The 26224-nt window shown below is 52.2% G+C and overlaps 1 protein-coding gene across 5 annotated transcripts in view; it reads left to right on the top strand.

Annotated features, from left to right (window-relative positions):
• Window positions 1-25459, top strand: part of BMP1 (bone morphogenetic protein 1) — a 43628-nt gene extending 18169 nt beyond the window's left edge. For 3 of the 5 annotated variants that reach the window (XM_038573863.1, XM_038573862.1, XM_038573865.1), the window contains 12 exons: window positions 4286-4388; window positions 6962-7078; window positions 7332-7477; window positions 7577-7772; window positions 11353-11478; window positions 12204-12364; window positions 12734-12914; window positions 16988-17113; window positions 20092-20219; window positions 20616-20829; window positions 22384-22634; window positions 24718-25459. In XM_038573863.1, the coding sequence (XP_038429791.1) occupies window positions 4286-4388; window positions 6962-7078; window positions 7332-7477; window positions 7577-7772; window positions 11353-11478; window positions 12204-12364; window positions 12734-12914; window positions 16988-17113; window positions 20092-20219; window positions 20616-20829; window positions 22384-22634; window positions 24718-24852 (1884 nt within the window). In that variant the 3' untranslated portion in view covers window positions 24853-25459. The other 2 variants (XM_038573864.1, XM_038573866.1) reach the window with 2 other exon arrangements.
• The last annotated feature ends 765 nt before the right edge of the window (window positions 25460-26224 follow it).

The raw sequence follows: 26224 nt of genomic DNA, 5'->3' as shown, positions 1-26224 counted from the left end.
TATCTTCTAATCCCCCAGCTCCTTAGGATCACCTCCATGTCTTAGACAAAGATGCCAAGGCACAAAGAAGGCAAGCCACAGGCCCAGAGTCACCAGCCAGGAAGTGGTGGAGCCGACCAGGTTTTCTTTGGCAAAGGGCAGTGCCTCTGCCACCAGAGCACAGCTGTCTCCACATGACAGGAGCTGTTACAACTCTTAATTAGACATCTCTGGTCTCAATATAGCCACGGCTGTGCCTCCCTGGAGGATGCCCCTAACCGCCAGCACAGGTCTCTTCCTCCTGAGTAAGATGGCCCCTGGCTCCTTCTGCCATGGAGGAAGTCTCTGGTGGGCCCTGTGGGGTCGCGCTGGCTGGGTGTGGTTTCTGCAGAGGGTGTGAGTTCATCCGCCCTGGACAGAGCCAGTTGTTTCCAAGGATGAAGGGAAAGTTGCTGCTGTTCTGAGCACAGCTGCTGAGCACATCGATTGGCAGACTCGGTGGGCCACATGGAATAGTGGTAAGGGAATAAATTGAGGAACCAGAGGGCTCTCACTGGGCCCTCTGCATTCCTTCTTCCATCCGGCAACTCCTTAAAAGATATTTTTGTTGTTTGCCAGATATAAAGATGACATATCCATGTTGTAAGGATTTTGAAAAATAGAGGAATTCATAAGGTAAAAAGGTGAATATTCTCCCCCTGGATCCTCCAAATCCCACTCTTCAGAGACAACTAGGCATTGGTAAACCTGCTACCTCCTTCTAGATCCTTCCAAGCATGTGTGTACTGGGTGTATGGATATGTATGATCTTATGTAACTTGCCTTTCATTCAGCAGTGAATTGGTGGTTTTCTTTTGTTTGTTTGTTTTTTAAGATTTTATTTATTTATTTGTTCAATTTTATTTATTTGTCCATGAGAGAGAGAGGCAGAGACACAGGCAGAGGGAGAAGCAGGCTCCATGCAGGGAGCCCAATGCGGGACTCGAACCCGGGACTTCAAGATCATGCCCTAGGAGCTAAACCACTGAGCCACCCAGGGATACACCTCCCCCCCAGCAGTGAATTGTGGTCATGATTCCTTGTCCACACGTCGTTTGACCTCAGACATTTTCATGGCTGCTTAGCTGTCATCCCCGTTTCTCTTCACTGCTTAGCCATCACCTGAAGGTCTCTATTGATGGATGTTTCACTTAAGTGTTTTATAAGTTTTTAGTATTACTGAAAATGCTGCAATAAACATCTCAAAACTTAGAGCTTTACGCACTTGGGCGAGTATATCTGTAAAAAAGATTCCAAAAAGCAAAATTCTATTCAAGAAATTTTTATGAAGCAACTACTACGTGCCATGCACCGAAGATTCCATAATGAATTAAACAAAATTCCTGTCCTCACAGGGTTTACATTTTCGCAGGGCTAGGGGACAGACAAGCAAACAAAAAGTACATTCAGCAGGTCAGGTGGTAATAAGTGTCATGAAGGAATCAGCAGTTGGAGATAAAGGAGGGAGGTGGAGGTTCCATGTGGGATAGTCCGGGAAGGCCTCATTCATGTCAAGTGAGCTGGAGTAGAAATGGGCAGGAAGAGAGGGAGCACATGGGGCAGATATCTGGGAAGAACTTCTAGGCAGCAAGTGCAAAGATCCTGAGGCGGGAGCTGGAGTGGTCCATTTGAGGACTAGCAAGGCCCATGTGGCCAGAGCCAAGTAAGCAAGGAGGAAATTGAGGGGAGATGGAGTCAGAGAGATAGCAGGGAGTTAGACCACAGATGGCCTTAGAAGACACGGTGAAGACTTTGGATGTTACTCTGAATAACATGCATTAAAGGATATGATCCGATTACATCATGAAAGGTCTGCTGTGGTGGGAAGCAAGATCAAGAGTGGAAACTACTGAACTAATCTTGAAAAAAGATGATGGCAGGGCCAGGACTGAGAATCAAGAAGAGGAACAGGTTAAAAAAAAAAAAAAAAGAGGAACAGGTGGTTCAAGGAGAGACGGGGAAGGTGTAAAAGGAGTATCTTGGCATCGCAAAGGTCCCAGTGGAGGTCACCAGTCTTACATTTCAAATGTATTTTCTCTACCATGACCTTTGACCATCTGGGAAGAGGCATAGAATAGGTAGAAAGTTGGATTTAACCAGGGATGCAGTTTTCAGATGAAGAAGAGGAACAAGAGAGTTGAGGTCCTATGCTAGGAGGTGATGAAAAAGGTAGACCATGGATTTGCTTTGAAGTGGGGTGACTGCCCCCAGCCTTTACGACTTCTTCTGTGTCCTACTTTGGTCATTTTCTAGAAAGATGAAATGTTGGACACACTGTCTGTCTCCAGAGCAAGAGCCAGAACAAATTTTCAACTTCAGTTTTCCAAAAAATGTCAGGACTTTTATCTTCATAATAACAACTCTCAATGATGACTAATAATTAGCATCAAGAGTAGTATAGTGCACTTTTCTTTTTTTTTTTAATTTTTTATTTTATTTTATTTATTTATGATAGGCACACAGTGAGAGAGAGAGAGAGAGGCAGAGACATAGGCAGAGGGAGAAGCAGGCTCCATGCACTGGGAGCCCGACGTGGGATTCGATCCCGGGTCTTCAGGACCGCACCCTGGGCCAAAGGCACACGCTAAACCACTGCGCCACCCAGGGATCCCGTATAGTGCACTTTTCTAACTAAACATGATCTTCCTCAGTACGTCTCAGAGTGCCACAATTCATAAACACATCCCCAAACACATTTCAGCTCATGTACGAGTCATAAGAAAAGAAGCAGGATGGGCTGTGAGTTCCAAGCTAGCCAAGGAGAGATGTGAGTACGTGGAGGTAAAAGGCAGGAAAACCTTGTTGGCTCAGGTTGATGGTCATGGTGAATTGGAAGAGTTGTTGGACTCAGTGTATAGAGTGGGTGATCAAGGAGAGTTTGGGGCAAGTGGTTGGAGAGTAGGGTCCTTTAACCTGAGATTATGTGTTGGAGGATGCACAGTTATTGATCATAACAAAGTGTAGGGCATGATGTGCCATGTGTGGCCGAGAAGAAGTAGAGAGAGGAAGTCATGGTGGAGAGGCCAGGAAACCAGAATAGTCGTCTAGGTGGATGTTGAAATCACCAAGAATTCTGAAGGAGAGTCAGTGTCAGGGAGTGACCTCCAGCCAGAGCTCTTCCCTGAACATTGACCATTGCAATATTGACACAGGCCATAGACTGTTCTTGCCTCTGCTCTGACAGCCTCCAACTCTGCAGCGTGCCGGAGGGACGACATCTCCTTGTCCCCCTTTTCTCCAATGGGGAAGCCAGCTAGATCTAACAACAGGTGGGCCCTCTGGGCCATCGTTTGTCCTCTGTACATACTTCTCAGGTCACCACGAACCATTCCCTGGAGTCCCCGCTTGTTGGACTCTAAATAAACAAAAGGCTTTGGGATGCATTCTGGAAACTACCAAAGCAATTTCCCGCCTGGAAAGTGTGCTCCTCTACCTGTTAATATGCCCACCTGCTGGGGAGAGTATTTATCAAAGTGTCGAACATTCCTCCAGTATTACTTGACCATTTGTTTGCTCAGAAGGCACTTAAGGCAGTTCCTGTAGCTGTGAGGTGCTACGTCAGGGCGAGATGCCCTTTCCTCATTTTATGCTCGAGGTCGCTGAGGACAGAGAGGTCGGGTGATGGAGCCAAGGACTCACAGCAGGAAATGCAGAGGTGACATTCTAACCCAGGCCTGTGTGTGTGGATCTGAGTTTTTTCACTTAAGTGAGCTTTTCATGTGTATACATCCTTCTGAATCCTAAGCCCCTTGGCAGGGACAGACCTTAAGCCCATTCACAGGAAAGATTCAGATCTGGAATTCTCCTCAGCAGCCAGCATGACTCCCTGCCTGCAACCAGCATTCATTAAATATGTGACTTGGTCCTTCTCTGCCTCTCCTCTCTGGACCCTCCATTCCCATTTCAGAGCCCCTGGTACCCACAGGCCGAGAAGAAGTTCGGGCCCTTCCTGTCACTGAGACCTCATCCCTCTAAAGGAGCTGGGATTTGAGTTACTTCAGTTGACTGCCAGGAGTAACTGGAAGCAATGGCTTCACTAAGGGGATCGGTAAAATGAGAACTGGGATGTCCAAGAAGAACACTGGCTGTCATTGACAGACAGCTGGCAGACAGCTGGGGAGAGGGGTGATGTTTCTGTGCTGGGAACACATCCTCTGGACCCCTTCGCTATTCATGTAGGGGCAGGCAGGCCGCCACATGGGCTGGCAGGCGAGGCTGGTAAGGTGTGGGGGCTGCGTGACCCTCCTACTCTTCCCATTTCCTCTAGATCATTCTGAACTTCACGTCCATGGATCTGTATCGCAGCCGCCTGTGCTGGTATGACTACGTGGAGGTCCGAGACGGCTTCTGGAGGAAGGCACCCCTCCGAGGTAACTGGCACCAACCTACCTCCTGCCTCTCTGCGGCTGAGCCCTACGGGTTTTTTAAATTGAAATCTGATTGACATACATTATCCTCTTAGTTTTAGGTGGACTTCATAGTAATTGGATATTTTTATACTTTACTAAATGATCCCCAGGATAGGGCTAGTTACCATCTGTCACCATACAGTGTTATGATGATATTATTGATTATATATCCCATGCCCTATTTACATCCCCATGCCTTATTTATTTTATACTCGAAAGCTCATATGGCTTCTCGGCCTTCTGCCTAAGACCAAGTGGAAACTTGAATCTCTTAATCCCTTTACAGCTAGTCTGTCTGCCCCCACCCCCTCCCCTCTGGCACCCTTCAGTTTGTTCTCTGTATCTGAGTCTTTTTTGTTTGTTCATTTGTTTTGCTATTAGATTCCACACATAAGTGAAATCATACGGTATTTCATTTAGCATAATGACCTCTAGGTCTATCCGTGTTGTCACAAACGGCAAGATTTTATCCTTTTCTGTGGCTGAGTAATATTCCACCGTAAGGCTATCCCACATCTTCTTTATCTGTTCATCTACAGCGGGACACTTCAGTTGCTTCCATCTCTTGGCTGTTGTAAATAATGTTGCAATGAACGTGAAGGTGCACATACCTCTTTGAATTGGTGTTTTCATTTTCTTCAGATAAATACCCCAAAGTGGAATTGCTGGGTCATATGGTAGTTCTAGTTTTAATTTTTGAGGAACCTCCATGCTATTTTCATTCCCCCAAATAGTGCATAAGGGCTCCCCTATCACTGCTTCTTCAAACCTGTTATCATTTTCTTCTTGATCCTAGCTAATCTGACGATGTGAGGTGACATCTTGTTGTGGTTTTGATTTGCATTTCCCTGATAATTAGTGATGTTGAGCATCTTTTCATGTGCCCATTAGCCATTTATATGTCTTCTTTGGAGAAATGTCTGTTCAAGTCCTCTGTTCATTTTTTATTGGATTGCTTATTTTTTTGATATTAAGTTGTATAAATTCTTTATGTATTTTGGTTATTAATCCCTTATCCAATGTATGATTCGCAAATATCTTCTTCCACTAAGTAAATTGCTTTTTTGTTTTGTTGACAATTTCCCTCACTATGCAAGGCTTTTCAATGCGGCTAATTCCTTCTTAGAACTACTTATTTCACACTCTCTTCATCCTCCTGTGGAACCCAAAGCTTGGCCAAGGGTGATCTGGCCACTCTGGTGTGGAAGCCAAGAGTCTTGATGGAGTTAGTGCCTTCTAGTTTAGTGATACATCATTAAGTGTATCACTAAGTGCACTTTGGGCAAGTACCTTCCCTGATCTGGACCTCAGGGTCCTTGGTACGGGATTCTGGGCCTCCCTCAGAGGTGACTCTCAATGTGTGGGTCTTGGGAGTCGTACAGGTTGACAGAGGGAGACAGACAGGTGCAACTCCACAATTCCAGGCTCTCTTCCTCATCTGGGCAATTTCAGAGGCTCCGTTTTCTCTCTCTACAAGGTCTGGCCCATAATATAGCCTGGCACACTACAGAGGGCTACCTACCTGGCCCAGTGGCCCCAACCTGTTTGCACAGGCTACTTTGTCGCTTGGTGGAGAGGGGACTGGTAAGCAGGGGGTGAGTTGTCAGAACCATAAGACAAAAGGTGCTTTAATGCCATAGAATTAGGGTCAAGAGAGGTTTCTGCTTCAAGCCTGTGGAGCTGCATGAATTCTCCTCTTCCAATCTGGACAAATTCCTAAGTAGCCCAGGACTGCTCATTAGCATTAGAACCTTTGTTCCACAGCCTGGGCCTGATGCAAGCTGATGAATCATTGCTAACCATCTCTTTTCCCCCCAGTTTCTGATATTTGAATATTTATTAGTCACCCAAAGCAGCCATCATTTCAATGCTTCCTCCTGCAGACATGCTAGTGTTTCCAAGATTCCACTTTCTTTTTCATAACTTACATTCCTAGGTCAGCACCCTCTGTCCGTTGCTGAAGGTTGGGAAACACCCAATCTTATTTGGAACACACAAGTCATCCCCAGTTGACCCTTGACTACAAAGAATTCCACAAAAGGCCAACTGCATCTGCTTACGTGGATTCTCGTCGGTTTTATTTCAAAGGGTATATTTTCTGACCCAGTCACTAGATAGTAGGATTTACTTGGGGTCCTCTGACATCTTGTGCGTGTGGTCAAATGAAAACATTTGTAATGTACAAAGAAAACTGTGTTCATTCTTGGTGATGACTTGTTTGTGTGGAGATCAAATAAGAAAAGTAATGATGGTAAGATGCTCTTTAAAAAAAGTAAATAAAACACAGATACAGCTGGTTATTCCTCCCTGAACTCATATTCCATCCCTCAAGTGGACAGAACCCTCTAGAAGTCTAGTACTCTCTTGCTCTTCAAGGCCACACTGGATCTTGGACCAGATTCAGGCCAGCTGCGGGGTTTTGGGATCATGTGCCAACTGCAGAGCAGGGCCAGAGACCCTGAGACCCCTGGAGCAGGGAGGGGAGAGCACCCCGCTTCAGGCCTCACTGCCCTCTGTCCACACTGTCTGCACAGGCCGCTTCTGTGGGGGCAAACTACCCGAGCCTATTGTCTCCACCGACAGCCGCCTCTGGGTGGAGTTCCGAAGCAGCAGCAACTGGGTTGGGAAGGGCTTCTTCGCTGTCTACGAAGGTAGGAGACAGAGTGACGAGGGAAGAGTCAGATATCGGGTCCCTGGGCATCCTGGCGCCCCAGGGGCAAGGTTGAGGGCCCTTGAGGGAGGAAGCAGAGATCCCGGTGGGATTGGCCAGGCCTGGGTGGCGGAGGGGTGGTGGTGGGGGAACACTGAGAAGCTGGGGGGATGTGGGAAGGTCTGGAGGAGGGGAGAGAGGGGCCCTTGATCTGGGCACAGCACCCCAACTGACCTCACTCTGTGTCCCCAAAGCCATCTGTGGGGGAGATGTGAAGAAGGACAATGGCCACATCCAGTCGCCCAATTACCCCGACGATTACCGACCCAGCAAAGTCTGTATCTGGCGGATCCAGGTGTCTGAAGGCTTCCACGTGGGCCTCACCTTCCAGTCCTTTGAGGTAGGTCAGGGACCCCTCAGTCCCATCTCTCCGGGGCCTTCCTGGTGTTGGGCCCTGGCGGCCGGAGCTCCTCCAACTGATTGAGCCCCCGACCCTCAGATCGAGCGCCACGACAGCTGTGCCTATGACTACCTGGAGGTGCGCGACGGGCACAGTGAGACCAGCACCCTCATCGGGCGCTACTGTGGCTATGAGAAGCCAGATGACATCAAGAGCACGTCCAGCCGCCTCTGGCTCAAATTCGTCTCCGATGGATCCATTAACAAAGCTGGCTTTGCTGTCAACTTCTTCAAAGGTGCTCCTTCCCTGTTCCCCACTGTCCAGCCCCCCAGGGCCAATCCATCTCCTTCATTCCTTCTTTTACTTCTAAAAACTGTATTGTATTATGGTAAGAACACTTAGCGTGACACCCGTCCTCTGAACACATTTGTGAGTGTTCTGTGCGGTATTGCTGACCGTGGGCTTGTACAGCAGATCTCTAGGGCTGGTTCATCTTGCTTGACTGAAACTTTATTATGCCTGTTGGTTAGCAACTTCCCATTCCACTCTACCTCTTTGACCCTAAATAGCTCATGTTCGCGGAATCCTGCAGTAGTTGTCTTTCTGTAACTGACTTCTTTTACTTAACGTAATGTCCTTAAGGGGCGTCTGGTGGTTGAGTTGGATGAATGTCTGTCTCTTGATTTCGGCTCAGGTCATGATCTCAGGGTCTTGGGATGGAGCCCTGTGTCTCGGGCTTCGTGCACAGCAGGGAGTCTGCTTGAGACTCTCTCTCTGCCTCTCCCCTTCCCTGCTATTCATGCGTGCTCTCTCTTTCTCAAATAAAAAATCTTAAAAAAAAATAATGCCCTCAAGATTTATCTGCCATACTACATATGACAGAATTTCCTTCTTTTTTAAGGCTGAATAATATTCCCCTGTGTAACACATTTTTTTAATTGAAGGACAATTGACATACAATATCCTCTTAGTTTCAAGAGTACAGCATGGTGATTCAACATTTATGTACATTACAAAATGGGCACCACAGTGAGTCTAGTTACCATCTTTCACCTTACAATGTTGTTACCATCTTGTTGACTACGTTCCCTATGCTGTACACTACATCCCTGTGTCTTACTTATTTCATGACCAGAAAAGCATATGTCTTAATCCCCTTCACCTATTTCATTCATCTCTCCAGCCCCTCCTCTCTGGCACCCATCAGTTTGTTCTCTGTATCTGTGAGTCTCTTTCTGTTTTTTTTTTTTTTTAAGATGTTCATTTTTGTTTCTTCATGGGAGACACAGAGAGAGAGGCAGAGACATAGGCAGAGGGAGAAGCAGGCTCTCTGCAAACAGCCTGCAAGGAGCCTGATGTGGGACTCGATCCCAGAACCCCAGGATCATGACCTGAGCTGAAGGCAGACACTCAACCATTGAGCCACCCAGGCACTCAAGCCTGTTTCTGTTTTTCTTGTTTACTCATTTGTTTTGTTTTTATTTTTATTTTTTTAAAGATTTTATTTATTTATGAGAGACACAGAGAGAGAGAGAAAGAGAGAGAGAGAGAGAGGCAGAGACACAGGCAGGGGGAGAAGCAGGCCCCATGCAGGGAGCCCGATGTGGGACTTGATCCGGGGTCTCCAGGATCAGGCCCTGGACCGAAGGCAGCGCTAAACCGCTGAGCCACCGGGCTGCCCTTGTTTTGGTTTTTAGATTCCACATGTAAGTGAAATCATACAGTATTTTTCTTTTTCTGTCTGGCTTATTTCACTTAGCATAATACCCTCTAGGTCCATCATGGTGTCACAAATGGCAAGATTTCATTCCTTTCAATGGCTAAGTAATATTCCACCGTGTGGCTATCCCATATCTTCTTTATCCATTTATCTATCGATGGACACTTCAGTTGCTTCCATATCTTGGCTGTTGTGAGTAATACCACAGTGAACGTTGGGGGTGCCTATATCTCTTCAAATTGGTGTTTCATTTTCTTTGGATAAACACCCAAAAGTGGAATTGCTGGATCATATGGTAATTCTATTTTTAATTTTTTGAGGAATCTCCATGCTGTTTTCCACAGTGGCTGTACCAATTTGCATTCCCACCAACAGTGCAGAAGGGTTCCCATTTTTCCACATCCTCCACCAACACTTGTTATTCTTGTCTTCTTGATACTATCTATTCTGACAGGGGTGAGGTGATACAGCCTAACATGCATTTGATTTGCATTTCCCTGATGATGAGTGATGTGGAGCATCTTTTCATGTATTTGTTGGCTGTCTGGAAGCCTTCTTTGGAGAAATGTCTGTTCAGATCTTCTGACCATTTTTAAATCAATAGGTTTTTTTTATATTGAGTTTTATGAATTCTTTATATATTTTGGATGTTAACTGCTTATTGCATATAATGTTTGGGAATATCCTTTTCCATTAAGTTACCTTTTCATTTTATGGATGGTTTCTTTCATTGTGTGAAAGCTTTTTAGTTTGACATCATCCCATTTGTTTATTTTGCTTTTGTTGTCCTTGCCTAAAGAGACAGAGCAAAAATACACGTATAACACTATAACTAATGTCAAAGAGCTTACTGCCTATGTTTTCTTCTAAGAGTTTTATGGTTTTAGGTTTTATAGCTTATATCTTTAGCCCATTTTGAGGTTCTTTTTGTATATAGTGTAAGTGGTCCAGTTGCATTCTTTGGCACATAACTGTCCGATCTGTCCATTTATTAAAGAGACTGTCTTTCCCCCATTTTACATTCTCCCCTTCTTTGTCATAGAGTAACTGACCATATATTTTTTTTCTGGACTCTCTATTCTCTTCCATTGATCTATTTGTCTATTTTTATGCCAGTACCACCTGTTTTGATTTATTTATTTTTGATTATAGCTTTGTAGTACACTTTGGAATATGGGAGGGTGCTACCTCTAGCTTTGTTCTTTCTCAAGATTGCTTTGGCTGTTCGGAATCTTTTGTGGTTCTGTACAGATTTCGGGATCACATGTTATAGCTCTGTGAAAAATGATATTATGATCGGGATTGTATTGGATCTGTAGATTGCTTTGGGTGGTATGGACTTTTTAACAGTATTAATTCTTCCCATCTGACACCACATTTTCTTTATCCTCCTCTTGATGGACATTTAGGCTGTTTCTACTCCTTGACTGTTGTGATATTGCTGCAGTGAGTTCATGCCTTCTTTATTTACGCATTCAACATAGAGTCTGTATGAGGGATGCATAGACCCTGGTGCCCTGCCCTTGAATTTATGGCCTAACTGGGGAAAAAAGGTCCACCCCACTGAAACACTGCATATCTCATTGAGTAAATGACACACTTATATAAAAGTAGCTAACACATGATAAGTGCTTAACTATGAATTGAAATAATAATTCGGGAGTTGCCTTAAAGTCCAAAAGTTTGTGTAAAAGAAATACCAATGAGCCATAGAGGCAGAAAGTGCTGTGAAAGTTTAGAGAGGAAGAAGACAGTGTGGATTTTTTTTAACTGGTGTCATAGTGGGGAGATAATCTGTCTGAACCTCATTTCCTCATCTGTAAAATGGAGATAGCAACAGTAGCTTCATCACAGGTCTTGTCAGGATTAATGGAAAAATGAAGAAATAGCACTTAGCCAGAGAATGGCATATAAGAGGCATCACTGTCGTCAGAGGAAGGCTCTGTGGGGTCTACCACCACCTGTCCCTTTGGGGCTCTCATTAGCAGGATCCCCTGGGGACTGAGTGGTCCACAGCTGACCTCTGGCCCCTGCAATGGAGCTGGACGGGAAGGAAGCCTGAGGGACCCTGGACTTGACTTGCAAGCAGAGGGCATGAGGAGGGACCCAGGCTCTGGCCTGGAAGTCATTGACCCCCTCTCCTTCCAACCGGCAGAGGTGGACGAGTGCTCGCGGCCCAACCGCGGGGGTTGTGAGCAGCGGTGTCTCAACACGTTGGGCAGCTATAAGTGTAGCTGTGACCCCGGGTACGAGCTAGCTCCGGACAAGCGCCGCTGTGAGGGTAAGTGTCCCCCCACACTGCCCCACGACCCAAGCCTTCCAGCCAAGATCTCTCATGTTTTGGTCACACCCTCCCTGCAAAAGCTAAGATTCCCTAGCACTTTCTTCACTACTGGCAGACAAGGAAGACACACTTACCAGAAGTGGGATGCACTCTGGGTTGTTTTCGTCTTTTTTTTTTTTTTTTCATTTTTATTCACTTAAAATGCTGACCTTGACCCACTGGCAAATCTCGTCACCATCCACAAGGTCATGATCCCCAATTTGGAAACCACTGTTCTCAGGCACTGCTTTTTCGGCCTCTCCCAATACTCAGCCGAGGGAACAAGCTGGTGAAGGGACTCCCTGCCCAGTGCCTCCAGTTCAGCCCGATCTTGCTGGGCAGCTTCTCTCTACCCGCCTCTCCATGCTTCCAGGCCTCGCTGTCCATGGACCCAGCCGTGCCTGAGCCCCTCACTCACCCTCTTCCCCCTCAGCAGATGTCCTGGCTGTTCTGTGGCAGAGAAAGTAGAAGTGTTCACACATATGTGTCCTCAATTCCTCATACTCTGAAGATGCCCTTGTCACCTTGCCTGCTTCCCTCTCATTCCTGAGAGACTACACACAAGCCCCAGGGCTGAGGGAATCCAAGATCCACATCTCCTTAATGCACCCAGCGCATGTCTCTGGCCCTTCCCCAGAGTGGGGACTCCTGGTGGGTGATGTCTCCTCTCTTGTTCCCCCCAGCTGCCTGTGGTGGATTCCTCACCAAGCTGAATGGCTCTATCACCAGCCCAGGCTGGCCCAAGGAGTACCCCCCTAACAAAAACTGCATCTGGCAATTGGTGGCCCCCACCCAGTACCGTATCTCCCTGCAATTCGACTTCTTTGAGACCGAGGGCAATGACGTAAGTGCCACTGGGCTGAGGAGACGCAGGAAGGTCTGAAGGCGTGGGAGCCAGCTTCCTTTCCTATAAAGAAATACCCAAAGAATGTAGAGGAGGAGAGACTTCTCCCAATTCCAGGAAGCAGGGGAGGGTCAGGGAGGAGGACTTCAAGGCCAGGGAGCATACATGTGGCAATGAGGAGTGAGACAAGACCTTGGGCTCATGTGGAGAGCACAAGAGGATCGAATGGGGGTGACATGGAACCTTTTTGAGTTGTTAGATTTTGTAACTAAAGACAAAAGGACCCACAGAACAGGAAGCCTTCCCAGGTAGGGGTGGTCAGGAGAAACTACCTAGAGGAGGCAGGCCTGGAGCTGCACTGCCCTGCAGGTGTGCAAGTATGACTTCGTGGAAGTCCGCAGTGGGCTTACAGCCGACTCCAAGCTACACGGCAAGTTCTGTGGCTCTGAGAAGCCCGAGGTCATCACCTCCCAGTACAACAACATGCGTGTGGAGTTCAAGTCTGACAACACAGTCTCCAAAAAAGGCTTCAAGGCTCACTTCTTCTCAGGTAACCCAGACTCCCCAGCTCTGAGCCCGCCTCCCCTCCTCCCTGCCACTTGTATGCCTTCTAGCCCTCCCTGTTGCCAGGCCCACAGGGTCTGTCCTCTGCTCCCCCCATGAACCCTCCACCACCAGGCCAGCCCCTCCATTCCTGAACCCCATTACTCCTGAATCCTCTGGGCTCTATGGGAGGCAGCCTGAGGACGGGCAGGACATAGGCATACCCATGAAAGGAAAGAGCTTTCCAGGTATCAGGAGCCATGATGACAAGGCCCCAGAGAGGGCAGGCCTGGGGACCAGGGAGTTCATTGTGGACAGAGAATTCAGGGTACACACAAAGAAGGAGAGTGTTTGCCTTGGACTGTGTGGAGCAGATTATCTGGCAGTGGCCACATCTCTAATCAGACCCTCCACGTGCCAAATGGGTTCATGCTGGGGCCTTCAGAAAAGATGAGGAGCCTCCCTCTCTTCAACACCCAAGCCTTCCCACCCGTCAGGGACTCAGATCCAGCCAGCATGTGTTTATTGCAAGCCGCCCTATGGAAGGCTTGAGGTCAAGTCCCTTTGATGGCCTCATCTTTGGGTGGCCTAGAAGGTAGTCAGCCTCTCTGAGCTGGGCCTCCAGGGATCCCAAGAGACCTTTCCCCTGCTTTAGTCATCCCTCTGTCCTCATCCTGGGGTGAGGCTGGTGGTCTTTCAGAGGCAGTTGGACCTGGGACATAGATAGGGTGGGGTGGGAACTCCATGAAATTGAAGAAGAGTTGGGGGGAGTGGGAGGCAGAGGGAGTGGCTGGAGTAATGGGTTTTATGGGAGAGTGGCCCAGGGATCCTGATCCCCAGCAGGCCTGGTGGGCCGGGCATGGGATGGCAGGAAGGCAGGAAGCCCATGGCCGAGTCCACGCTGCCTTCCTTCTCCCCTCCTTTGCCCAGGGTCCTGCATCCTCGAGCCCCCTATGTCGTGGCCCTGCACCCCTGCCTGCCCCACCTGGATGCCATGTACTGCCCCTGTGCACTGGTCCCTGCTTGGCACTACCAGCCAACCTGCTCTGCTTAAAGTCCCCCCACCCCGCGCCCCACTGCTTGCTGAGACCCCTCCCCTTGCAACACGAATCCTTTTCTTCCCTGTGCCCACCTGGAAATCCTACAGGTGCTCACCCGAGGGCTGAGGGGTTGTATCACCTACTCAGGGGTGGGCTCAGTCCTGGGGAAACCATTACCTGCTTACTCTCGTCTCTTCCTGCCCTTCTGTTGCTCCAGTCTTGGAGGGGGGAAGGGGGCCAACACCACACCTGTCAGGCCTAGAGCCCAGGGCTCTCCACCCCCGGGTACTGCCCTGCCCTGGCACGACACTGGGCCAGCCGCCCCTCAGCCCTGCATAGACACATGCACACACATGCACACGCACACACGTGCACACACAGGCATTGCCCTGCAGCACAAGAAACCTGCAGAGGACCCTCACCGGTGGGCATCAAGGTTGAGCCCTCAGGGCAGGGGGCATCTGACTCTGGCCCCCCAGGAGGGGGGCTCTTTGGACTTTTGGGACACCCAGCGAGGAGACCCTAAGACAAGAAGGAGAAGAAAGAGCCTGAAGACCTTCAGTCTGACCCCAGCCACCTTCCGGGGCATTTGGCACTGGAGGGTGAGTGCCATCTCCTTGTCCGGGCCCGTGTCCACTCTCCCCGCTCCTGTCCCCCCCCCGCAACCTGCTCCCCTGGCTCCGAGGTGAGGCTGCCACTCCCACCCCCACCCATGCCCAAGCCCTGCCCCGGGACGCTAAAGCAGGCCTTCCGCAGGGCTCACTTTTCTGTCACTCATCCATTCAGCCACCCACTTACCCACGCAATCATTCACGGGCAAGTATTTCTTCTACCCCTCCTATGTGCCAGGCACTGTACTAGGTATTTAGAGTCCAAGTATGAGAAGGCATGGAGAGCCAAACGCTTCTGGGAAATGTTGGCTCAGTTCATGAGCTGGGGCCTCTGAAGCTCCCAGCATAGTCACAGGCGAGTTCCTGGGTAAACCTCCAAGGGAAGTCATAGCATGCCCCTCACCCCCACCTTCCTGCAGGGGCCGGCACTAAGGCAGCTTCCACAAGGTCCTCAGCCAGGGTCCCCTGTGGGGCTCTAATTGAGAAAGAGTCCTGGGGAAAGACTTGGGGACTCCACCTCTTAGCCCTGAGTTCCTGCCGGCCCCAAGGTGTCTGGCCACCTGAGAATGGAGCCAAGAAGTAGGTCCTCAGGTCCCTCTACTGATAGAGACCAGGAACAAGGCTCCCTCTGTCAGGGACCCCTTCCCCACCATTTCAATGCCAGAGGGCATCCTTCTACCTTGTGGTTCCCCTCTGGAATTCTGGGTGTCCATTCAATCTACACACCTACCCTGAATGCCTGCCTCTGTGCCAGGTGACCACAGACAGCCCGGAGAATACGTGGGTGTGACATACGCATGCCTGGGACTGTGTGTTTCTCCGTGTGTCAGTGCACACATGTGTGTTCTCACGGGGGAGTACGTGTGTGGGTTGACCCACACTTGAGCAGCCGCATGTGTGAGCACACTCGAGTCCACCGATCTGCTGATGAGCTCGTGGTCTCTGCATTTGCGTGTGCCTTTGTGCCCATGTATTGGCCTCTGAAGGTGCCTATGTTTCTGTACCTGTGCGTGCTTCCTCACACAGATGGGGGAGTGAGGAGTGTGGATCTCTTGTGCGCTCATGTACACAGATGGGTGGATGGCTAGTGTAGTGTCCGTGTCTGCCTGTGTATCCTGTGCATGTGTGTGTGTGTACCTGTGGGTCCGTGTCCATGCTGCCACGTGGGGACAACCATGCATCCCTAAGGGGATCCTGTGTCCACAGGCTTGTTGGTGTGAGTGTGAGTGTGTGTCTAAGCACACTTTAAGTGGCAGCAGCCAGAATGAGAGAGCGGAGCTCTCAGCCAGGCCCACCCTTTCCCTGGGATGCCCCCCTCTTCTGGAGATCTGTCTCTCTCCTTCCCTGGGGTGGGGGCCCCATGCCCATCTGTGGCCCCAACTGTTGGGGACCCAAAACCTTCAATGCTCTTAGATCTGTCCTTCCCAGCGCCACCTCTCACCTCCTGGACAGCGGCTCCAAACCCCTCCAGGCCCTCTTCCTGCCACAGGCTATCTCCCTGTGTGTCCCCTGTCGCTGTGCCTCTTCCCACCTGCTATTCCTTTTTGACCTGGCTGCGCCGGACATGGCCGTCCTGCATGTATGTCCCACTGCCTTCCTGCACTGCCCCATGAATCTGTCTCCAAGGCCCGGGCTGGTTTTCACTGCTCTCCCTCCCTGGCCCCTGCCCTCCACCCCCACCCCTTGGTCCCTTTTCTCCTTCTCTCTCTCGTTTCAGAAAAGAGGCCGGCTCTGCAGCCCCCTCGGGGACGCCCCCACCAGCTCAAATTCCGAGTGCAGAAAAGAAACCGGACCCCCCAGTGAGGCCTGCCAGGCCTCCCGGACCCTTTGTTACTCAGGAACCTCACCTTGGACGGAATGGGATGGGGGCTTCAGTGCCCGCCCACCCCCCACCTCCGCTCTGCCATTCCGGCCTGCCTCCTTCTGGCCGGACAGAACTGGTGCTCTCCTCTCCCCTGTCCCCACTCCCGTGGACAGGGGACCTTCCCCACCCCACCCCCTCCCATTTTGATGGTGTCTGTGACATTTCCTGTTGTGAAGTAAAAGAGGGACCCTCGCGTCCTGCCCCTTTCTCTTGCAGTCTGCTTGTCCGTGTGTCTGTTTTTCCACTTGTCCGTCTGTCCAGTAAGCAGGTAATGGTAGAGGGTGCCCACATGGGTCAGCTGCAGCCCCCGGCCCTCCGTCCACCCCACTTCTACTTTCTCTCCCCACAGCTGGGCCGCTTGGCTGGCTCCGCTGGAGGCACCACCCCGGACCCTACCACCACCACCACCACCACCACCACCACCACCACCACCACCTGGGCCGGGGCCACCCCTCCCTGCGCCCCCGGGGGGAGGAAGCCTAGCCAGCCTCCCGCTTCCCCTGGGGCGACCACCTGGCCCCCAGCCCTGCACAGACCCGGGCCTGCCTTGTGTGCTCCCCTACAGACAAGGACGAGTGCTCCAAGGACAACGGAGGCTGCCAGCAAGACTGCGTCAACACGTTTGGCAGCTATGAGTGCCAGTGTCGCAGCGGCTTCGTCCTGCACGACAACAAGCACGACTGCAAGGAAGGTGAGCACTGCCCACGCGGCCCCCAGAGCCCCAGGGAGGGGGCGCCCCAAGGACCAGAGACCGGGGCACGGGAGGCAGAGTTGCCATCACCATCGCCATCAGGCTCCATGTAGGCTCAAGGACATGAGTGGCCTCTGAGGTCACCGTGTTTGACCTCTCACCTGGTCCACAGACTCCCACACGCACACTTACATCTGCTTGTGCCCATCAGGAGGGGAGGGGCTCACACCTGTCCTCAGCCTCTATTTGAGACTGATTTGGCAGGTTAGTTCTCAAAATCAATGTCCAAGTCCCTCTCTTCCTAACAGCCTTCCTGTGGCAGAGGCAAGATGGCATAGCGGTTAAGAGCACAGGCTCCCTGGCCCAGCCCTGCCGCTTAGCCAGCTGCCCACCCTCCAGTGCCTCTGTGTGCTCTGTGTGACCCCTAGGTGGTAACAGACCCACCTCATCAGGGCATGGGGCTCTCCGCAGTGCTCTGAGTAGTGACTGGCTCACAGCAAGCACAGTCACGTGTGTCACCCGTACTGGTCACACTTCTGACCCCTGGAGGACACTCAGAACAGTCACTGCCTCCCAGACACTAAAACCTTGCAGATATTTGGAAACAGCTCTCTTATCATCACCAATATCATCTGATACCTCTTTGGACATGATACAACGCTGGCCTGTTCCAAGTCATTAATTCTATTGTGTTCCCTGCCTGCTGGGAACATACTATCCCAGTAGCACAACGTAGACTTGGCTCTGCCACTGAATGTCTGTGTGACTTTGGGTGAGTCCCTTCACCTCTCTGAGCTTTAGGTTCCCCACCCATGAGGTGATAAACAACGGGACCTACTTTGCAGCATGCGAAGTCTTATAGGTCTCACGTGAGCATTTAGCACAAGGCCTGGCAAATGCCTCTTCTCAGTGTTATCAGGTGGATGACCAAGGTATAAACATACAAACTCCTGGCTAAAGTATACAGAATTGAAGCACTCAGCAGCGCTCAAGAGCTTCCAAGTCCATCCGTTCAGGATCCCTGAATATGGACTTCCTGACTCACAAGGACTTCACGTCTTTTAGCTGGAGGGGACCTTATTCTGAGGTTGTCCAAAGTGCACTTTCTCTCTCTGTACTGTGAGAAAAAGAGCACATTAGCACTGACTGGGTAGCCGGGAAGCCGGGAGAGGGCTCACACTTCTGGACAGACAGCCTGTACGCGGCGCTGAGTCACTTGAGAAGCATTCACCGTGCCTCACTCAAAAGCTAGGAGAATGACAAGGCACTATTTCCTGAATCCCTGCAAGGGTGCAGTGCTGTGCAGAGTTCGGCAGGGGGCTCAGGGCGGGAATCCCTCTGCCCCCAAGGAGGCTGCCGTCTAGCTGCGGGAGAAGCGGGCATGCATCCAGAAGCTAGAGGGAAGAGAGGTGTAGAAATGAGGGCAGGCAGTAAGCGTGGCCATGGGGGACCACAGAAGGATGATGGACACAGCCCACAGGTCCAATGTAGAGAGCCAGGAGCTCCACCTGCCTCCACCGGGGCCTCTGCGCAGCCCACACACTGCTCTCAGGGCCTCGAAGCTGTGTGTTCGTTCCTCCTGTGAGCTATTGACCATATTTGCCCACCCATCCCTTTCTCCTCCCTGGCCCGCAGGGCAGAGGCTGCCCATTTTTCCCTGAGGGACCTGTCAGACTGGACGATAATAAATAATGGGCATCAGCTTTTAAATGTGTTTGGGAGGCCACGCTTTCAGAGGTGGAAGGCAGATTGTAATGGATCAAGGAGCCTTCAGTCGTGAGAATGTGGTGACATCAAGTTTTCTTGAAGGTCAACTGAGAAGAAAAGGAGAGAGGATGGGCAGCAGCTGAAGGGAATGTAGGGCCATGGGAGAGCTATTTCAGGATGGGGCAAACCTTAGGAAGGTCCGTGGGCTGGCAGAGCTGGAACAGAGACTCAGAGTGGATAATTTGTGGTTCAAGGGTATCCAGGAGGTGGGTGCCAATGAGCTCCAGGTCACAGAAGGAGGGACGCCTTCTTAGAAACAAGGAAAGGGGAAAGTGAGTTTGCAGGTAGGGGCCAGGAAGGGAAAGTTGTTCATATTTGAGGCCCTGATTTTCTCAGGGAAGCAGGAGGAGAGCTGGTCTTCTGGGAGGGAGAAGGGCTGAGGGTTTGGAGCCAACTGTTGAAGAGGTGAGAGGTAGAGCTGGTGAAGGACAGATCCAAGAGTATCTAGTGGTTTGGGTCCCCAGTGGTTGGGGTCACAGATGGGGCTTTCCAAGATGGTATAGTAGAGAACAGCATGTTGATGAGTAGTTGGGTGATCGGCCACGTGGTCAGTCAGATAGGGAAGTAAGTTAAGTCAACCAAGGAGGAAGTATTGGGAGAAGCGGGAAGGATCAAGGCCACGGAGGACTCTCTAAAGCTGAAGAAGCAGTGAAGGGACAGCACCGTGAAAGAACAGGAGGTGGTCATAGAGACGTGATACTGGAAGCACAAGGAAATGGTGGGGGATGGAAAGCCCACCTCGAGAGGAAGAAGATAAGCACCAGGAGAGCTGAGAAGATCAAAGACAGAGAGGCCAGTGTGTTTGCTGACATCACCTAGGATGGCCGCAGGAGTGACCAGAGAACTGAGTCAGGTGTCAAAGTCTTCTGTGATTGTGGAGATGTGGCAGGAGACCAGAGGATGACAGCATCGTGGAGGGCAGACAGGGTGTGACCAGATGGCCTCAAAGATCCAAAGATCTGCACAGGGGCACCTGTGAGGGTAGCTTCTGTGGAAGCTGCCAGGGCAGGGCCTTGCTTGGAAGCAAGCAGCTAGATTTCCCTGGGCATAGGTAACTGAGCAGAAAAGAAGTCATGTAAGCCTTCCATCAGTTTGTAGGTAAGGAGAAAGAGAAGCAAGGAGGACAGGAGAGAAGGGCTTTGTTCCTTTCTTCACAGGGGGCATTGGAGCACTGGGGTCCTTCTGATCCCCTTCCCCTCACTTCCCCACAGCCGGCTGTGACCACAAGGTGACATCCACCAGTGGCACCATCACCAGCCCCAACTGGCCCGATAAATATCCCAGCAAGAAGGAGTGCACCTGGGCTATCTCTAGCACCCCCGGCCACCGTGTCAAACTGGTAAGGTGCCCACACCCCAGCCTGCATGGGTGCTCCTGCTCCTCTCTGCCATCTGGCCACCACCTATTTCCTATCAGCTCTAAAGCCCTAGGAAACTCAGAGTGATGCAGACTGCAGGCTGTGGCCTGGCTGAGCCCACAGGGCTGTCATCCCTGTGAGGATCCTAGTAAGACCCCCGTCTCATCTGGATGGCGGCCCTTCCCCAGTGCACATAGGGGTGTGCCTCCCATGGCCCATTCCCAGGTCTTCCCTCATTGCTACCTGTAGTACTACCAGCAGGGACAGCTTCCCTGGGTCTCTAGGAGCTGGGGTCCAGAGGCCTAGATGTGGGACCACCTGCTACCCCCCACCCCACAGCCACATTCTGAATTTGCCATCCTCCCTCATGCCCTCCAGACCTTCATGGAGATGGACATTGAGTCCCAGCCTGAGTGTGCCTATGACCACCTGGAGGTGTATGACGGACGTGACGCAAAGGCCCCTGTCCTGGGCCGCTTCTGTGGGAGCAAGAAGCCTGAGCCTGTCCTGGCTACGGGCAGCCGCATGTTCCTGCGCTTCTACTCTGACAACTCTGTCCAGAGGAAGGGCTTCCAGGCATCCCACTCCACAGGTGAGGCCACCTTGGGCCAGGGCATGGGGCAGCCTGCAAGCATCTGCTGATTCTGGTCTCAGAGGCAGGCCCAGGCTCAGGAGGTTTACAGGGGGATTATGAAGAGTGTGTGACGGGGCAGCTGGACTGAACCTGTGGCCTGGGTGGAGAGAGACTGCGTTCTGAGCACCGGGCAGGGGAGCGGAGAGCGACCACTAAAGGGAGAGTAGGGGAGGGAGGCTTGGAAAACAGAGGGCAGTGACGACAGTGGGTGGGGAACCCAGGGATGGGGAGGGAAGGCCCAGAGTCCCCAGCTGTAGGACACTTGACCATGCAGCAGCCCACCCACATTCCAACCCCCAAAAGTCACCCGTTCATTCATTCTGCAGATATTTATTAACCCATAACATGTTTGAGGCAGTGTTGTAAGTGCTGCTCACAAAAACAAAGCAAACATCTCAGCCCTGGAGGGGCTTACTTAGAGATCCCTTGTCCATTGATTCAACAACTGTTTCCTGAGCTGTGGTCCCATGCAAGACTTGGGAGGGACACGTGGTGATGAATGAGGCATGAGCCCCTCACCCACCCTAGGAACTCACAGTCCAGAGGTGAGATGGGACGTGCACAGATGACTCCAGCATAAGACAGAACATGATAAGCTCTAGCTCTGAAGGTGGTTGGTAGGGTCATTCCAGCAGGGGGAGGAGCCCCAGGCATAGCCACAACCCCAGTAGAACTCTGGGTGTATACAGGTGACCACAGGTCATTTCCTTTGGCTTGAGCAACGGGTGTGTGAGGACAGCCGTGACGTCGAAACAAAGCAGCAGCAGAGAGCGGCTGGAGCCCAGGTTCAGGAGGCCTGGCACATCAGACCAGGGGTGTCAGATGAGGGCTTCAAAAGCACCTTGTGGGACTCGAGCCCCTGTTTGGGAGTCCCCAGGATTGATGGGCACACAGCCTCCCTTCCTCCCTTGCAACTCAGGCCCTGACTCAGGCCCAGTCCCGCCCCCCACCCCCACCCCCACCCCCAAGCCTCCAGGGAAACATGAGCACCAAGCCCCTGGCCTGTCCCAGAGGCCAGAGGGCTTCCTGAGGAGGGTAGACACCCAGGGCCCTGCCCTGTGCACTCTCCTCCACCCCTCAGTAGAGGATCACAGACTGGAGGCCCGGAATTCTATCTGGCCCTCAGACCTGTTCTGTTTGGCCCACACTGTGTTTTTTACACATTTGAGCCAACATTTAAAAATCAGAAGTGTTCGCAGAAAATCCAGATGTAGTTCTTCTCTCTTAAGAATGGAAGCTCTGGCAACAGAGGACCCACATTCTTCCATGGAGGCCATCAGCTGGAGCAAATTAGCAATGTCCTCTTTTGACAAGCATGCCCTTCCCTGTGTCCCCGGGCATCCATCTGGAGGTGGAGCAGGAGAGCACTTGCTGTGGGCCCTGTCCTGGGCCGGGTCCACAGCCACCCACCACCAGCCGTGTGGCTCTCCCCCAGAGCTTCCATCTAGCCACGGGGGTTCAGCTCCTGGAGGTGCCCGGGGAGCCGCAGCTGACCTCGTCGTCCTCCCGCAGAGTGTGGAGGCCAGGTGCGGGCAGAGGTGAAGACCAAGGATCTTTACTCCCACGCCCAGTTTGGCGACAACAACTACCCAGGGGGGGTGGACTGCGAGTGGGTCATTGTGGCAGAAGAAGGCTACGGCGTGGAGCTGGTGTTCCAGACCTTCGAGGTGGAGGAGGAGACAGACTGTGGCTACGACTACATGGAGCTCTTCGATGGCTATGACAGCACAGCGCCCAGACTGGGACGCTACTGCGGCTCAGGGGTGAGACCCCCCAACCCCCAGCCCAGCACCCAGGCGGCCCTGCCTCTGCAGCTCGGGGGTGCCAGTACGGGTGGGAGCACACGCCTGGCCTTTTGCAGGAGCTGGGACACCCGGCCTGGTGGGTGGCAGCTCACAGAGGCCTGCTCTGGCCTGGGCCATCCCCACCCAGGAAATCTGGTCCTTCTTTGGCCAACGCTGTGGTTACGGTGGCCTCTGGGACAGGCCCTGCTCTGACCAAAGCTGTCTCAGCACTGGTTTTGTGGACCTACAGGGTAGCTGGCATCTGGGGAGAAGGATGGAGTTCCCTCTGCCCCCCTCATCCCTTGTTCCAGTCCCAAGGCAGCTAGCTTACCAGGGCTGAGGGGCAGGGGCAGAGGTTGGGGCAAGAGCCAGGATTCTGGGGCCTGAGCCGAACTGTGCTAACCAGTCGTTCTGGCCGAGCCATAAAAACACCCTCATCTCTTCCACTGCCAAGTTTCTCTTCTTGGTGGGAGGCCAGCTGGTCCCAAAGCCTTTGGAGCTACTGTCCAAGCAGATGCTGAGCATTGCTTCGTGGTCCATAAAAATGGCACTTTTAGAGGCCGTGGGCAAAAGTTTGCTCAATGGGATTTTACCCAAGGCCACGGGAAAACCACAAAGGTGGATTTATTTTCCTCTCAGTCAGAGGTTGTGGCTTCTTTTTTTTTTTTTTTTTCTTTTGTTTTTGTGAATCCTTTTCCCCTTCAGATAATAGCATCTTTCCCTCTCCATTACACACAGGCGCATGAGTGCCCTCCCTCCATCACCTCCCTGGTCCCTCAGCTCTCTCATGGCCATGCTTCAGGGCAGCCTGGGCACCCTAAGAAGGGTTAAGCTTCTGCTGGACCCAGCATCAGCCAACTGAATGTGCCCTTAGAACAGAGCTTCAGCCATTCTAGGACTCTGACCGGGTCGGGAGGTGGAGAGGTAGAGCAGGAGCAGAGCACACAGGCCTCTCAGCCTGCCTGGCTCACCATTCTGGAATCCCCTGGCTGTCAAGCCAGCACCCCCTCCCCATTTTGCCCTTGATCTGGCACATTCCACTGAGCCGCACATCAAATCCGGTGTCCCCAGGTGGCTTCTTCCAGAGACTTCCACCAGGCTGGAGCCAGCGGGAGGGGACCTGGGGAAGGAACCCAATCTCGTCAGGTCTTCCTGGCAAGGTTGTTGGAAATGTCCCCAAGGTTCTCGGAAATAATGCTTTCTATGCTCTGAGAGCCAGGGCATCTGTGGGCCGATGCTCTGGTAACTCTCCCTCTGAGGGCCTGTGCGCAGAGGTGAGGAGGGGCTTGCAGGGGCCTAGGAAGAGGCATTGTCTGAAGCTGATCATGGCCAGAACTGGAGGGGGACAGGCAAGGAATGGCCACATCTCCAGCCAGGGGCCCCAGCTATCCCACCTTCTCCAGGAAACAGCTGGGACAGTGAAAAGGCAGCATCTAGGAGAACTCAGTCCCTTTGTAAAAGCCTTTCACAGCTGCCCTCTCCTTTGCTCTCTCCTCAAGCCCCCACCAGCCCTTCTAGGCTTAGAGAGCAGGGAGCGTTTCCCCCCTTTTGCCCTTGGAGTAAGTGAGGCCCAGAGAGGGGCAGAGCCTGGCCTAAGACCTCACAACTAACTAGTTAATAGCAGCACTGGGTTGTTTTTTTTTTTTTTTTTTTTAAGATTTTATTTATTTATTCATGAGAGACACAGAGAAAGAGGGACAGAGACACAGGCAGAGGGAGAAGCAGGCTCCCCCCGGGGAGCCCAATGTGGGACTCGATCCCAGGACCCCGGGATCACAACCTGAGCCAAAGGCAGATGCTCAACTATTGAGCCACCCGGGCGCCCAGCACTGGATTTAGAATGAAGTGTGACTCTGAACCTAAGACAAGCTCCTCTGTGCCCCACTTCCTGCCCTCCTCCAGGCACCCCCTTAAACTCCCACTGGCAATAGTCTTTCTCCTGCTTCAAGGGGCTGAGGGAGTCTGGTGAATCTCTGGGAGCCGCCCGCCTTCCTTAGAGCGGGGGATCCTGGGGAGGAAAAACAACAGCCTCAGCCTCATGCCCATCTCTTTCCTCTGTCAGCCTCCTGAGGAGGTGTACTCGGCGGGAGACTCTGTCCTGGTGAAATTCCACTCAGATGACACCATCACCAAAAAAGGCTTCCACCTGCGGTACACCAGCACCAAGTTCCAGGACACACTGCACAGCAGGAAATGACCACTGCCCTCCCACGGGGGCCAGGACGGGAGGCCTGCTGCCCTCAGTCACCTGGACTGGACAGTGGGAGGTGGGCGGGAGGTGGGCACCCCGTCCCCTTCCCCCAGGCGCCAGGACCTGCAGGCCGATGGTCCAGGTGAGGCTGTCCTCAGGAGGCAGGAGAATTGGACTCCTTCATGAGCCCCTTCCCCGTGATCCCTTCCTCCTTGCCCCCAGCAGAGCAAGGGGACCAGGGCCAGGGAGCCAGAGTTTTCACTGAGACACTTGAAGTGGCCAGTCCTCTCTGGGGGCCTGGCCTGGTGGGGAGGGTGTCAGCAGACCTGCCCATCTCCTCTGCTCGCTCTACGCGCGCTGTATTGTGTATAGCCGGTGGCATATCTTCATTGTAACGTACATTTCCCACCCCTTCTCCAACCTCGGTTTGGTTTGTTTAAGCCTCCACCTCCCCGCTTCCTGGGGCTTGAGTTTCCATCTGAGTCCCACAGGAGCCACGGTGGGGAGATGCCGGGGAGGGGGTGGGGAAACAAGACGGGGCTTCTCTCAGGCCCAGCGGCTGGTCAGCCACACCAGGGCACCCCAGCCAATAAACTGAAAGTGTTACAGCCAGTGTCTTGTGCCAGATGCTGTCTGGGATGGGGGGGGGGGTGCATCTCATTCCAGATGTGCCGGCTTGCCATGTCTGGGACCGGCCCACAGCCAGGACACCTGGCCTCACTGGCTGCCCTTCCATCCCTCGATTCCAGGACCCCTGAGGGTGTGATTTCACACTCGGGCACACACAAACACAGCCGCCTCGCACACTTCAGCCTGTAGGCGTACAGCATACACGCAGTGCTCAGAGCCCTCCCACACAACTTGAGGAGTGGAACATTCTGTAAAGAGGCTGTTTGGGGGCGGGGAGGGGGAGGTATGTAAAAGGGGACAAGCATGTGTCTGCCCAGCTGGTGTCCATCCGGGTTTTCTGTCTCTGTCTGGGGAAGGGGTGGGTGGGCTGGAGGGTGTCCTAGGGGAGCCCACCAGAAGCCAGACTGGCATCAGCCTGAACAGATCCATAACTGGCCCCGAAACTCTGCCTTCCTGAAGGTCAAACACCAAGTGCTGGCCCCCTGCAGGTCCTTCTCTTCTCATGGAGACAAGAGCCAGACACTCAGCAGCCACTGAGCAAACATTCCAGCTCTGGCCCCCTCTCCCAAGGCTGTGTCTTGTCTGGCCTCCTCCTTCCTGCCATTGCCTCCTCCCCCTCCAGCCGGCAGTGAGGCCCAGACCTGTTTCCCAGAGGCCAGGAGGACAGAAGCCACATCTCTGCTCCCTCCTTTCAGAGGAACCTCTCCCCTTTCTCAAAGGGCAAGAAAGCAGAGAGGGGACCCAGGTT

Source organism: Canis lupus, chromosome 25 (genome assembly GCF_011100685.1).
Source record: "Canis lupus familiaris isolate Mischka breed German Shepherd chromosome 25, alternate assembly UU_Cfam_GSD_1.0, whole genome shotgun sequence".
Lineage (NCBI taxonomy): Eukaryota > Metazoa > Chordata > Mammalia > Carnivora > Canidae > Canis > Canis lupus.
The sequence above is the reverse complement of the archived record's forward strand: the minus strand, read 5'-3'. Positions and strand labels throughout refer to the sequence as shown.